Source organism: Bos taurus, chromosome 24 (genome assembly GCF_002263795.3).
Source record: "Bos taurus isolate L1 Dominette 01449 registration number 42190680 breed Hereford chromosome 24, ARS-UCD2.0, whole genome shotgun sequence".
Classification (NCBI taxonomy): Eukaryota; Metazoa; Chordata; class Mammalia; order Artiodactyla; family Bovidae; genus Bos; species Bos taurus.
The window spans coordinates 4,001,777-4,016,830 of record NC_037351.1 but is presented as its reverse complement, the minus strand read 5'-3'; the positions used below and the strand labels follow the sequence as shown (position 1 = coordinate 4,016,830).

The 15,054-nt window shown below is 56.2% G+C and overlaps 1 protein-coding gene across 4 annotated transcripts; it reads left to right on the top strand.

Moving 5' to 3' along the window:
- Positions 1-903: 903 nt before the first annotated feature.
- On the top strand, positions 904-14,801 carry CNDP2 (carnosine dipeptidase 2). 4 transcript variants are annotated; one of them, XM_005223926.4, is made up of 12 exons: positions 904-941; positions 4,079-4,159; positions 5,248-5,391; positions 7,549-7,711; positions 8,455-8,543; positions 9,933-10,133; positions 10,332-10,416; positions 11,094-11,254; positions 12,003-12,167; positions 13,431-13,572; positions 13,747-13,894; positions 14,257-14,801. In XM_005223926.4, exons 2-12 carry the CDS (start codon positions 4,100-4,102, stop codon positions 14,324-14,326), a joined length of 1,428 nt encoding a protein of 475 aa, XP_005223983.1. In that variant the 5' UTR covers positions 904-941; positions 4,079-4,099; the 3' UTR covers positions 14,327-14,801.
- The last annotated feature ends 253 nt before the right edge of the window (positions 14,802-15,054 follow it).

The following is a 15,054-nucleotide window of genomic DNA, read 5'->3' as shown; positions in this document are numbered from 1 at the left end:
CAGATAATCGTACCCCCAAGGATCCTTGGAAGGGTTAAAAAGATGATAGCAGACGCTCAATAAGTAAAAGTGGCTCTACTTCCTTCATTGAAGTGAAGTCGCTCAGTCGTGTTCGACTCTTTGTGACCCCATGGACTGTAGCCTATTACGCTCTTCCGTCCATGGGATTTTCCAGGCAAGAATACTGGAATGGGTTGCCATTTCCTTCTCCAGAGGATCTCCCTGACCCAGGGATCGAACCGAGGTCTTCCGCACTGCAGGCAGACAGTTTACCATCTGAGCCACCAGGGAAGTCAGTCCTTGTGATTACTGGATTTAAATACTAAAATATTTCCTCTCTCAGTCATGGTGCTGGTGAAGGACTGGCGAACCAAGTGGCAAAGCGTGAAACTGCTGCACATCCCGCACGCCCCGTAGGAGCTGCGCCGCGGGGATGAGACTGTCGGCGGGAGGTCTGGGTTTTTTTTTTTTCCCTCCCCCAAAGCCTGAGGGTTCGGGGGTGTGTGGGCGACCCAACTTCAGACCCCACCCTGCACCAAAGACCACCTCTCAAACCTCATAGAGAGGGAGGTAGAGGGAGGTCACCACCTGGGCAGGTGCTCTGGAGCCCCGCCTCCCCGGTTTCCGCCCCGCCCCCCCAGTTTCAGCCCCGCCTCCCCAGTTTCAGCCCCGCCCCATCCCTGCCCCGCCTCCCCGGCTTCAGCCCCGCCCCGCCGAACTCACGTACCGCGCGGTGAAGAGCGGGGAGACGGTGGGGCGGGGCGACGCTATCCCCAGAAAGGCCCAGGATTGGTGGACGGCACGGCGGTGGGGGCGGGGCGACGCCGGCTCTTCCGGAAGGGACCCCTGATTGGTGGGGGGGTGGGCGGGGCGGGGGCGTGCCCGTCCCGGGGGCGTGGCCTGAGCACGTGGTGCGGAACTGGCGCTGCAGCTGCGGGCGGGTGAGCGGCCTTCCCCGGGTGGAGAGGTCCCCGAGGGCGGCGGGAGCGGGAGGCGAGGCTAGCAATGTGGGGCCGCGGGCCGCCTCCGGAGGAGCAAGGGAGAACGGGCGCGGTTGGGGAGCCGCTGATGCCGGCCCGCCCCATGGCCGTCCCAAATAGCAGGAGAGTGTGTTGGGTCAAAAGACAGCCCGTTCCGCTCGGAGGTCGGAGCTCTGGGGTTGCGGGTGGCGCGCCGGCCTGCCGACCCTCCCGCGGCGAGGCCCGCAGAGAACGAAAGCCTGGCTCTTCCCGCGGAGCCCTTGGCGGAGGCCGAAGGTTGGTGCTGCGCCCGCGGGGCGGAGGCCCGGGGTCGGGGGTCTCTAACCCCGCGTCCTCACTTGAGGCCGGGAGGTTGCTCTGAGGCAGCGTCCGCCTTCCCACCGGTCAGGTGCGGTGATGCTTGGTCCCCGGTCGGCCTGCACTGAGTCCTTGAGACCCTGGGCCTCGCGGGCAGGGCCTTCGACCCGCCGCCGCCTCACGCACGGGATCCTGGTGCTGACTCAGCGGTCTGGTGGAGGTTTCTTCATGCCTTTGTTGTCCCTGGTGTTGGCAGGGAGGAGTGGCCGAGAGTCATTTTGTAGACCTGTATGTTTGCGATTGGACAAACTAGAGGGTTCCGCCCCTATTTTAGTGGCTTTTACGCAGACTTGAAGCCACGATTCTGGTGTGTGTTTAGTCTCTTCCTGTGTCTTGAGTTAATGAGGGACAGGATGGGGCACTCATAACTGGAGGAACCTTTTGTAGGTGTCACTGGATGGTCCCGGGTACTCCCCTGTCACTCCTTCCTCTCACACTAATTCACTGCCAAGGCTGTTACTCCCTGGAACCTTAGATTTCAAGAGTGCCGTCTGCCTAGCACTCTTCGATTTGGTAATACTTGCTTTTATTCCCTCCAGCTCAACACTTTTACCCTCGTCAGTGGGGTTCACCAGGACATATAAAAGTGGTCCTATCTAATGGCTTTGGTGCTGGCAGTAGTGAAACAGGAAAAACCCGACTGTGAGTGGGAGGGAGAAATGGACCTGGCCCCACCTCTCTGGGTGAGCAGTTCAGAACAGCAGTAGCTTTTCTCTGGCTCTGGTGAGGTGGCAGGCCATGCTGAACAATCTGCTCTCTGTTTACTCTCCTTTGGTTAAAAAAAAAAAAAATGCAACTTTGATAGTTCTATCTTTGACTTTAGCTGGAAGGCCATTGCTTAATCGGGCCACAAAGAACATGGTATTAATGAGAATTTATCACAATGAGCGTGGGATCTGTGCTATTTAATGACCAGAAACTCAAATGAAAAGTACCTGACTTAGTGTAGTTTCCTGCTAAATAGAGTTTCTTTTGTGATTGAAAACTTTGACTTATGTGCAGTGCCTCTGCATTTATGACCCCGTCATTGAGATAAAGGAGAAGGAAATGGCACCCCACTCCAGTACTCTTGCCTGAAAAGTCCCATGGACGGAGGAGCCTGGTAGACTGCAGTCCATGGGGTCCATAGGAGTTGGACAGGACTGAGAGACTTCACTTTCATTTTTCACTTTCACTTTTCACTTTCATGTATTGGAGAAGGAAATGGCAACCCACTCCAGTATTCTTGCCTGGAGAATCCCAGGGACCCTGGAGCCTGGTGAGCTGCCGTCTATGGGGTCACACAGAGTCGGACACAACTGAAGCAACTTAGCAGCAGCGGCATTAAGATAAGGCCCTCAGCTGAAACAACCTGAGCTGGCTGGGAGGTCTGTGTACTCTGTCGCTGATGTTGGAAGAGGATTTTCCTTACTGAACTCTCACTGCACATCCACGGTCTGCTGCCAGGCTTCATGACTCTGAATTAAGTCCCTCGTCTGTTGGAGCTCCTCGTGGCTCTGACAGTAAAGAATCTGCCTACGGTGCAGTAGACCAGGGTTCAATTTCTGGGCCAGGAAGATCCCCTAGAGAAGGGCCACCTACTCCAGTATTCTTGCCTGGAGAATCCCATAGACAGAGGAGCCTGGTGGGCTACAGTCCATGGAGTCACAAAGAGTCAGACAGGACTGAGCAGCTAATATTTTCACTTCTTTCTGTTTAGATGTGACTTCAAAGTCCTAAACCGAGAAAAAGATACTCTTTAACTGCAGCGTGTCCATACATGGGTGCTTGTCTGGTGTCTCGCTCCAGAGATCAGTTAGCAGGATCTTGTGACTCTGAGCTGCAGTTCTAAAATACTTCCCTTCACTGTGGTGCTGAGTTTGCTCCCAGTCCCTGAGCTCTTCTCAGTCGCTGCTGAGGCTTGAATCTTACCATGTGATGGAAGATGAGTTGTCACTTGGAAGAATCGGGGGGAGCTCCTTCTGAAAGTCCCAGTTCTGAGATTTTCTTTATCTCGTGTGAGTTCCAGTTTTTAAAGATGCTGACTCAAATGGCACCTTCTCCCCTGTTTCGGTAAGGTGGAGCAGGATGTGTTTGGTCTCCAGCAGGAGAAGCTGGGTGTTAGACAATGCACTTGGGGAGGTGGACGCTTGTGTCCCCTCATCCCAGTGGACTTTCACACGCTGTCCTAGCCGTTTCTGGACCTGGGTTGTCAGTTTCCTTAACCTGAACCCACGTTCCTCTCCTTGGATCTTGGGTGCTGTGCTGGTTGGTTTGTGGTATAGGGACACATGTGACATTTTTGCTGAGAGCCTTGGAGTGATTATTTCCTCTGTGGTAGTAGTAAGTGGGAAGTTCTCTGTGTGCTTTGAGGGTAAAATTAAATTTTTTTAAAAAGTGTTAAGAACAGTGGTGCATCAGTACTCCTGGAAAGTACCTGCTTTTAATTATATCAGATTGTCTTCAACTCAGGCCCTTGCTTCAGTTACCTGCCATTCTGTCACACAATTCCTGGGTACTTTTCTTTCTGAAAAAAAAAAAAGAAAAGAAAGAATGGTGATCAGCCTGAGCCTCTGACTGCTTTCCCAAGACATTGTCTCTACTGAGGTCACTTCCTGGAGCCCTCGTGACGGCCGTGTCCTGTGCTATCGGGGCGGGGTGCAATTTATGATCCTGAACAAGTGCCTCCGGGGCCTGAGGATCAGTCAGGCCCTGTCTTGAGGCAGCACTGACAGGTTCTTCTTCTTCCCCGGAGTCTCCAGGATCTGTGGTCTGGTCGAAAGATGTCGGCCCTCACCACCCTGTTTAAGTACGTGGACGAAAATCAGGATCGATATGTTAAGGTAAGGGAGCATGTAGTGACTGTTCGCATTCAGTTTAATCCCGTAGGACCCAGGGAAACTTCAAGGAGCTAATATGATTGATGATGTTCTAATCAAGTATTAACAATGCTGTCTAGGCAGAGAAAGACAAATGCTAGTGTGATCTCACTTATATGTGGAATCTGAAAAAGGTGAACTCAGAGAAGCGGAGAGTCGAACCCTGGTTGCCAGGGACCGAGGGGTGGGGAGATGGGGGTTTGGCCTAAGGGTACTGACCTGTTACGAGATGAATAAGTTCTGGGGATCCAGTGCACTGTGTGGTGAATATAGTTACCAGTACTCTGTTGTGTGTTTGAATAGATGTTAAGTCTTGCCCCCCCAAACCAAAAAAAAAGGTAACTTAAATTGTGTATTGTCGAGAGGTCTTTTCCTCTGCTTTCTCATTACAGTATGTAAGTTACTCTTTTGACTTTTGATAGAAACTCTTAATACATGTTTCTAGAAAGCAAAGTTAATTCAGGATTTTTGTCTGGTCTTGTGATAGATGTAAAGAACTATCTTACATTGCATGTTTTAAATGATTCAGTAATCTTATATGTTAATCTGTTTCTTGATGTTAACGTAAAGAGCCATGCATTAAAGTCACCTTTGGTAGACATATTTCAGGTGAAATCTTTCCAGTTCTCATTTGAAAAATTATATTTTAGAGAGCATGGCCATTCTCAGGATAATAAATAAGGGAACTTGGACTTTGAAGATATTGGGTATTTTCTGTATCTTTCAGTTTCAATTTTGTCAGAACCAGATATAAACATGTTCATGAAACTTACACATTTCATAAAAAAAACTTACACGTCTTGCAACCACATCGTGTTTGGTGGTTAACGAGTCTCCTGTCATTTTGTATAGTTCTTGGTATGGGGTCAGTGCAAAGCGTCCTTATATCTTAAACAGAAAGCAGATGTCACAGATCTCTTCCCCCATGTCTGGGCAGCAGGATCCAGACGGAGCAGACAGCTCTGTGGGCCTGAAAATGGCCCACCCGTGAGCGCCTTCGTCCCTCCCAGAGCAGCTTTTCCAAATCCCTTTTGCTTGTTCTCCACCCACAGAAGCTTGCGGAATGGGTGGCCATCCAGAGCGTGTCAGCGTGGCCAGAGAAGAGAGGCGAGATCCGCAGGATGATGGAGGTGGCGGCCGCCGACATCAAGCAGCTGGGCGGCTCTGTGCAGCTGGTGGACATCGGGACCCAGAAGGTGGGCGGGATGGGGGCTTTCCTGGGCGGCTCCGTGGGGCTGGTGGGCATCGGGACCCAGAAGGTGGGCGGGATGGGGGCTTTCCTGGGCGGCTCCGTGGGGCTGGTGGACATCGGGACCCAGAAGGTGGGCCGTGGGGCCGGATGGGAGCTTTATTGAGGGGTTGGCAGGACTTGGCAGGTCCTCACAAGTTCTGAAGGCTTTGCTGCAGATAAATCACTGGTGTTTATTGTGTCTTAGTAACTTATGTATTTGTTTATTTTCGATTGCGCTGGGCCTTGGTTGCTGTGCGGGCTCTTCTCTCGTTGAGGCAAGCAGGGTTGCTCTCTAGTCGAGGTGCACAGGCTTCTTACCGCAGTGGCTTCTCTGGTTGCAGAGCACGGGCTTTAGGGTGCACAGGCTTCAGTGGTTTCGGCTCCCAGACTCTGGGCACAGGCTCGGTAGTTGTGGCACACGGGCTTGGTTGCTCCATGACATGTGGGATCTTGCAGGACCAGGGATCAAACCCGTGTCTCCCGCATTAGCAGGCAGGTTCTTTTACCACTGAGCCACCAGGGAAGCCCAACTTGCTGGTCTTTCAAACAAGCACAGGTGGCCTGATTTGGATGCTAAACCGGGTGGCTTCTTGAGTCCGAGTGCACCAAGCTTCACAATACCCATCGTGTTCCTCCAGGGAGGGGAACTGTTGAGGGTTAGCCAAGAGGAAGCAAACAGAATGGCCCTTCCTACATGAGCTGAGGTTCCTCCCCCGAAGCCAGGCGGCCTTCAGACCAGGAAGGTACACTCTGCCCATTAGATGCAAAGCTAATGAAGACGCCCACTCACTCACAGCCACTGTGTCCCCAGTGTCAGGATTGATAAAACAGCGCTTTTTTCATGACTCAGTTCCTGGGAAAGAGCGACTTTAGGTGTGGGGCACTGGGCTCAGTTGCCTTCTAATGCAGGAATCTGAGAGACTCCAACTTGAATGAGTGATCTCGCTGTGCGCTCCCTTATTCTGCTGTTTTCGTTTCAGATGATGTCAGCCCCGTGTTAACTACATGTTTCGTGCCATGCATTGTCAGCAGTTGTAATACTCCTTTATGTTGCAGGGCTGACTGGGTTTGGCTTATCTTGGTTCTCTTGTCTGATGATTTAGGTGTTGGTTGAAATCACAGTCCTGGGATTTTAGAAGTGGGCGTTCAGCCCGGTCTGCTCTTCTCATAAATGGAAGGACCCAGAGGCTCAGACAGGCTCTGTCTCCCTGGGAAGCAGTAGTAGGTCCATGGCAAAGGAGGTTACAGTCTGGGCCTTCCGATTCCAGTCCAGTTTGCATATGAGACTTCTGCTGACCACAGACTGAATAGTTGATTTAAGGTTACTTAAGATATGTTGCAACTTCCTGGCGCTTTCCCCACTCCTCACTGTGAGAGGACAGACCAATATTCCTGGAGTTGTTTTCTGTTAGGAGCATACTTGTCATGCTTCCTCTCCCTTTTTCCTAATACGCTAAAAAAAAAAAAAATCTAGGTGGCAAATAACTTTTAAGAGTTGTTACTTTAAAATAGGTGAAACTATTCCGACTGAGCACTCACACCTTAGCAATGTATTTTTCCTGGAGAAGGAAATGGCAGCCCACTCCAGTGTCCTTGCCTGGAGAATCCCATGGACAGAGGAGCCTGGCGGGCTATGGTCTGTTGGGTTGCAAAGAGTCCGACACAACTGAGCATTTTTAAAGATCATCTTTTAAAAATTGAGCAAGCTGCCTGCAGTTATAAACATGATTGTCTCTGTGCTCTGGATTATGGGAACATATATTCTTGTTAATTATTGACTCAGTGGAACAATGTGATACTGAGCTCTGCAATAGAGGGTGATTGATGAGAACAGATAACTTGCCCAGGGCGTGCTGATAGCACCTGCTGTAAACACCACTCTCTTCTTTTTTTTTTTTTTAATTGGTGTGGAGTTGTTTTCCAACATTGTGTTGGTTCCTCCTGTACAGCAAAGTGAATCAGCTATACGTACACATATGTCCGTTCCAGTCACCACAGAGCACTGAGTTCTCTGCACTCTACAGTGGGTTCTCATGCGTTACCTTGTCTGTATGGGAGACTGGGGTTAGCACCGCGCTTCTTGACCAAGGACCATCCTCCACGGCCTCCCCTCCTCCCCCAGCTCCCTGATGGCTCCGAGATCCCACTTCCGCCCATTTTACTCGGCAAGCTGGGCTCTGACCCACAGAAGAAGACGGTGTGCATCTACGGCCACCTGGACGTGCAGCCGGCGGCCCTGGAGGACGGCTGGGACAGCGAGCCCTTCACCCTGGTGGAGCGAGACGGTAGGCTGCTCCCTGGAGGAGGGGGACCTGTATCACGCTGGCTTTAGGAAGTGTGGCCCAGCCTCTCAGGTGCCATCTTTCTAGAACCAGCTGTTTTCACAGAGCCTAGAAACTGGGTTCTGGAAACTTCACGTCTGTGCTCTATCCCTGAAATCCCAGGAAGCCTTCCTTTCCCAGCAGAGCCTGGTCTCCGTGGCCTTGGGCACGCTGGGCTTCCCACACCTGCTGCCACTTCCCCAGGAAGCCTGGCCTGAGCCAGCATGGCCCCCAACCTGGGACCTGAATCCAGCCCGACTCTAGGAGAAGCGTCAGCATTTCCCTGACCCCCACCCCCGCCCCACCTTCATCTCTGAACACTGACTTTTCCACACGGGACGTGGCCTTTGGCCCTGTGGAGCAGCCCCCTCATGTGTACCTTGTCCCCTTGGGCCGAGTCCAGGCTGTCTTTAATGGAAACTTTTCCTCGGGACATGTTGAGTTTCTCTTGAAGCCTCCCTGGCGGCGCAGGGGCAGTCAGGTCATCACGGCTCACGTGGTCCCTGTGGTGCACTTGCCGTCTTGTCCCCTCTGCCCACCCCTCCCCTCATCCCCTCCCAGCCACTCCCAGTGGCACCCTGCTCCCCACCCTGCCCCGGGCACCCAGAGATCACTCTCATCTCACCCTGCTCATCTGCCTTCCCCACACTGATCCTCCCCCTCCGCCTGTGACCATCACCCAGCGAACGTGCTGATTGCTATTCCAGGCAAACTGTTTGGGAGAGGAGCCACCGACGACAAGGGGCCGGTGGCCGGCTGGATCAATGCCCTGGAAGCCTTCCAGAAAACCAAGCAGGTACGCGGCCTGCGCCCCGCCACCCCCTTCACCTGTTCCACCTGGTGGTGCGCAGTGGGGCTTTGTGTTCCCGGAACAGCAGTAAAGATCAAAGATCACACTCCCCAACCCCCCCACAGAGCGGGATCAGCAGCAGGGCCACGTTCCGCTTCATAGCCTGTTTTCTAGTTTTAGGAAACACTGAAGATGCAGTGGTTTATGGTTGTTCTAAGGTCACCCTGTTGGTGACTCAGCAGAAACCCAGCCAGCAGGGGAGGCGAGAGCTCTGGGCACGGACCGCTCCTGGGGAGGGGGTACTCACCAGCAGGGGACCCAGGCTGTGATGGAACCCAGGCTGTGATAGCGGGCAGATCCTTTACTTCATGTTATTCTCTTAATCTAGTACTCTTGGCCTGGAGAATCCCATAGATGGAGGAGCCTGGTAGGCTGCAGTCCAGGGGTCGAAAAGAGTCAGACACGACTGAAGTGACTTAGCAGCAGCAGCAGCAGTTTTGATGATAACGTATAGACAGTTTCTGCATCTTGCTCTTACCTTGAGATGAGATAAGAAAAGCGTTTTTGTCAGGACGTGGAGGGGTAGATCTGAAAAGGGTCCAAGTGTGCTGTGCTCAGGGGCCCTGGGGTCTGCGGTGGTGGAGGGGAGGGGCGTCCGTTCACAGACCCAGCCCCCAGCCACCTCTTTTCCCCTAGAGAGGTGGAGGGGCCGGGCGTGTGGTGAGCCGCGCTTCCGGGGGCGGCTCTGAACTGGGACCCCACAGACGTGAGTGCATGTGGGCCGGCCACCCATGGCCTTTGGCCTCAGATCACTCAGGTGCAGCTCCATGGTCTCACCTGTGGAAGGGGGCCACCCACCTTAGGGCACAACGCTGGGGAGAACTGGAAACCCCCGAGTAGGAGGCTGCGGCCTCTCAAATTCACTGTCAGCTCTGGAAGAGGAGGGCCCGCGGTGGGTGGAGGGCCCGGCCCTGAGGGAAGACGGCGCCCACTCACTCCTTCCAGGGATGCACTGCGTGGCCATCACAGTGCGGACGGAGGCTCCGGCCGGGTTTGTGTCCCGGCCTCTGTCTTCAAGCAGCTCAGCTTTGCCAGAGACGCCTGATCTGTGCTGGGTGCTCACAGAAACCCTGCAAGTGGGCCGCGCGATTAGGCTGGGGGCCCCTGGGAGCAGTCCTTCCAGGTGACCGGCCGGAGCCGGGCCGTGTCCCGGCAGCCCGGCGCTGGGGCGGAGGGTCTCTGCCAGCCCCCACTGCCCGCCCCGCGGTCAGTGCAGGGAAAGTCAGTAGGGTATTTGAAATGCACGATCTCACAACACTTGGTGGCTTCCTGTCCGTTGTTCTAAGAAATAAAATTCCGTGTACGCTGACTACCTTCTTCACCACCCCCTCCCAGGAAGTCCCCGTCAACGTCCGCTTCTGCCTGGAGGGCATGGAGGAGTCGGGCTCCGAGGGCCTGGACGCGCTGATCTTCGCGCAGAAAGACGCATTCTTCAAGGATGTGGACTACGTGTGCATCTCCGACAACTACTGGCTGGGCAAGAACAAGCCCTGCATCACCTACGGGCTGCGGGGCATCTGCTACTTCTTCATCGAGGTGCGCGGGGGCCGCGCCTCCCCCAGGAGGGTCTCTGGTTGCAGCCAGAGCCTTGTGATTTAGGGAGTGCCTGGCCGGGCCTGGGGGGCAGCAAACCGATTTCAGAGTGTGCACTGTGAGCGTCCTCTGTCGGCTTTCCCGCCGCGGGGTGAGGACGAGCTCCCGGGAGCAGCCCGCAGAGTGGCCGTGTGTCCACAGGTGGAATGCAGCGACAAGGACCTGCACTCGGGCGTGTACGGCGGCTCGGTGCACGAGGCCATGACCGACCTCATCATGCTGATGGGTGAGCGCGGGTGGGCCCCTGCAGCGATTCGGGGGTCTTCTCTCCCTCCCTCCCTCTCTGGCTGCTCCCTCTAACAGGCCCACTTGGTTCATGTCTGCCTCCCCTTCACTCCCCACCACCTTCCCCCGGTCACCAGACCCCACCTCGGGTCCCTAGAATCACGGCCATCCTTGCCCTGGCCGCGGTGGTGTCTCACCTTCCTGCAGGGGGTTGCTCTGGTCCAGTTGGCTGTCACTGGCCACAGCGGGTCTCCTGTGAGGCTCTCTCACGGCCCCACCTGGCACCCAGCCCACTCACCGTGTGCTGAGTCCCATTTTCCTCCCAGGTGGGCAGTGTGTGCTGTACATGAAGCCGACTTTCCTGGGCCTGGAGTCGGCTCTGTCTCACTGGGTTTTCCCTCCTAGGCGTGGGAGTAGGTGGCTTCTTAGGGAACATGCATTAGAAAGGAAACACGGGCCTGACGGTGGGCGGGCCACAGGAGCCAGTTTGCTGTGTGTCTTGTCCTGTGACCGTGGGTGGTTCCCCTGCCCTCCCTGTGGTCCTCTCCTACCTTAAACAGGAGGCATCGCCACGCCCTCCCGGGTTGTCACGGTAACGGATGACAGGCGGCCCAGGTGCTTCTGCCGGGCCTGGGGCTGCCGCGGGCTCCCACTAACCCCTGCTTGCCCACCGCCCAGGCTGCCTGATGGACAAGAAGGGGAAGATCCTCATCCCGGGCATCAGTGAGGCCGTGGCCCCCGTGACCGAGGAGGAGCTGGAGCTCTACGACAAGATCGATTTTGACCTGGAGGAGTACGCCCGGGACGTGGGCGCTGGGACCCTCCTGCATGGCTGCAAGGTGCCCCCCACCTGCCAGGCTCACAGTGCGTGTGGCCCTGGGGCCCCAGAGAGGGGGCTGCAGGCTGGACAGACCCGGGCATACCCCGGGCACATGAGCGCCAGATGCTGCCGACATCAGTGGGCAACATGTGCCAGGCTGGGAGCTCTGTGAGTTGTCAGACCACTGTGCCACCCCGGGGACCGGGCCGCCTGCAGTGGGGGAGCTTCTCCTGGTTTGCACATGCTGGGAAATGGCCCATCTGCCCAGGGGTGTCTCACTGTTCCCTGGAGAGCTGGGTACCAAGGTGGAGGCTGATTGCACAGAACATTTACTTACCTGTTTGTTGGCAGAATCAGGTCTGGATATAAATTCCAGCTCTAAGTACCTGCAGCCACAGGCCCTGGGGAAGCAAGAGGAGCTCGCCAGGCGCCTTGGGGGCCAGCTCACCCAGCGGCCCCACTGGGTCGGTGCCGCCTCCTTCTGGGCGTGCGGTCCCCCAGCCGCCTGGTCTCCCCTGCAAGCAGCTGGTGCTGACCCCCAACCCACAGTGCTGACTGCTGTTGGCAGTGCTGTCCCCTGACAAGCTGGTGCTGACCCCCGAGCCGCAGTGGGGAATCCCCCAACCCACAGTGGGGACCCCTGACCCGCAGTGGGGACCCCTGACCAGCCAGTGGGGATGCCTGACCAGCGAGTGCTGACCCCTGACCCACGGTGCTGACCCCTGACCTGCAGTGCTGACCCCTGACCGCTGGCCGTCTCTCTGCAGAAGGACATCCTGATGCACAGATGGCGTTACCCATCCCTGTCTCTTCACGGCATCGAAGGTGCCTTCTCCGGGTCAGGGGCCAAGACCGTGATTCCACGAAAGGTGGTCGGCAAGTTCTCCATCCGACTCGTCCCGAACATGACTCCGGAAGTGGTCAGCGAGCAGGCACGTGGACGCGGGGGTGCGAGGAGGGCTGCTGTGCCTGAGGAGATGGTCACTGAGAGCCCCAGGGGCACCCCCAACAGGGAAGGGTGCTTGCCTCCCCCACACAGCCCCGCCCTTGGCACTCCTCAGCTCAGCCATCACTAGAATAAGCAGGTCAGATCCTAATCAGAGATAAAGGCCAAATAAAACAGCATCCCCTGTGCACGACCTTTGTCCCTGCTGAGGTGTGCTAAAATCTGACCTCTGACCTCATTCTAAGGCTTTGAAGCAAAGGCTGACTTTGGGCTGAATGTGTTGTGGTGAGAGTCCAGGGTCTGGTCTGTGGTGAGCAACAGAGGGGGCTGGGGGTTCCAGAGGGGAGAGGACTGGGGGAGAACATGAGACCCAGTGTTCACCCATAGACTCACTGTAGACCCCGTGTAGACCCTCACAGACCCAGTGTAGACCCCTCATAGACCCAGTGTAGACCCCCATAGACATAGTGTAGACTCTCATAGACCCACTGTAGACCCTCATATACCCAGTGTAGATCCTCATAGACCCCATGTCGACCCCTCATAGACCCAGTGTTGACCCTCATAGACCCCATGTCGACCCCTCATAGACCCAGTGTTGACCCTCATAGACCCCATGTAGACCCCTCATAGACCCAGTGTGGACCCCCTCGTAGACCCCGTGTGGACCCCTCATAGACATAGTGTAGATCCCTCATAGACCCCATGTGGATCCCTCATAGACCCAGTGTAGACCCTCATAGACCCCGTGTAGACCCCTCACAGACCCCGTTGTAGACCCCTCACAGACCCAGTGTAGACCCTCATAGACCCCGTGTAGACCCTCATAGACCCAGTGTTGACCCTCATAGACCCCATGTCGACCCCTCATAGACCCAGTGTTGACCCTCATAGACCCCATGTAGACCCTTCATAGACCCAATGTGGACCCCCTCATAGACCCCACGTAGACCCCGTGTGGACCCCTCATAGACATAGTGTAGATCCCCCATAGACCCCATGTAGACCCCTCATAGACCTCGTGTAGACCCCTTATAGACCCCGTGTAGACCCCTCACAGACCCAGTGTAGACCCTCATAGACCCAGTGTAGACCCCTCACAGACCCAGTGTAGACCCTCATAGACCCCATGGAGACCCTCATAGACCCCGTGGAGACCCGCCCCCCGGAGACTTGTCTTGGAGTGAACCCCCAGCCCTGGACCAGAGGCCAGGCTTGTGAGACGTTGTTCCTCCCGTCTGTGGTTCAGGTTACAAGCTACTTGACCAAGAAGTTTGCTGAGCTTCACAGTCCCAACAAGTTCAAGGTGTACATGGGCCACGGCGGGAAGCCCTGGGTGTCCGACTTCAACCACCCTCACTACCTGGCTGGGAGGAGGGCCCTGAAGACAGGTGGGACGCAGCCCTGGGGGCGGGCGGGCGCTGCGGGTCCCTGTGCTGCCTGGGCCATGCCGCCTCCCACCATGGGAGCGGAGCCGCTCGCAGAGGGCCTGAGTTCAGGGTTGCCGGGCAGTGGATGTGTGGTGGGCCCCTAAAGCTCGGTTTCTTTTCTTCTGTCCTCCTCAGTGTTTGGTGTCGAGCCGGACTTGACCAGGGAAGGCGGCAGCATCCCAGTGACACTGACGTTCCAGGAGGCCACAGGCAAGAACGTCATGCTGCTGCCCGTGGGCTCGGCGGACGACGGAGCGCACTCCCAGAACGAGAAGCTCAACCGGTGAGCCTGGAAGAGGGGCTGACTGCAGGGCAGGGGCTGCTGAGAGCAGAGACAGACCCTGCCACAGGGCTGGGGGCGAGGCCAGAGCCCAGGGTGTTAGGACGCAATGTGGAGACCTCGGCCCAGACACAGGGGGCCTGTGGTCACGGAGAGGCGCTGCACTGAGTCCTGGTGGGAGCCCGCACGTCTAGGAGGCCAGGATCAGGGCTGGTCCCTATGGGGCGCTGGGCTGGGCTTGGGAACCAACCGGGCCAGAGCATTCGGGGCCAGCAAGCCAGGGTGCCAGGCATCCGCTCCCAGAAGGAATGCACGCATGGGCCCAGAGCTCGGGCGTGTCACTGACCCCCATTCCTCCTGGCCAGGCGCAACTACATTGAGGGGACCAAGATGCTGGCCGCGTACCTGTACGAAGTCTCCCAGCTGAAGGACTGAGCACCGCCCTGCCATCCCCACACGCTCCCCCTCCTCTCGGGACCGCCCGCCACTCCTCCCCTCTGTCAGGTTCTGCAGACTTCCAACGCGGATGTGAGAGCCCCCGCCCCATCTCAGGATGGGGTAGCCTCCACTGGCCACGATAAGCGGTCAGGCCCAGGGCCTGTCAGCAACCCTGGATAAGCTGACTGCTCCCCGGTGGTCAGCGTGACATGGTTTCCAGAAGATAGCACACGTTCCTCCATAGAAAGTGCTAGATGGCGTCCATGAGGGCTGAAGAGGGGACTCAGGGTCTCCTGGCCCTGCCTGTGTCCCCAGGTCATGGTCGTACCCGCTTGGAGTGTCCCGTCCCAGCACCTGGGGCCTCGAGGGCAGCCTTCCCAATCCGTGCTGTCTCGGGCACATCCTGTCCTATTCTCAAGACCTTACCCATTACAATGTTACATCTCTGTATTAAAATCCTTCAAAACCTAAACCTGAGCCGGAGGGTTATTTGGTCTCAGTCTGTGTTGCCAGTTCAGTTCAGTCGCTCAGTCGTGTCCGACTCTTTGCAACCCCATGAATCACAGCACACCAGGCCTCCCTGTCCATCACCAACTCCCAGAGTTCACTGAGACTCACGTCCATCGAGTCAGTGATGCCATCCAGCCATCTCATCCTCTGTCGTCCCCTTCTCCTCCTGCCCCCAATCCCTCCCAGCATCAGAGTCTTTTCCAATGAGTCAACTC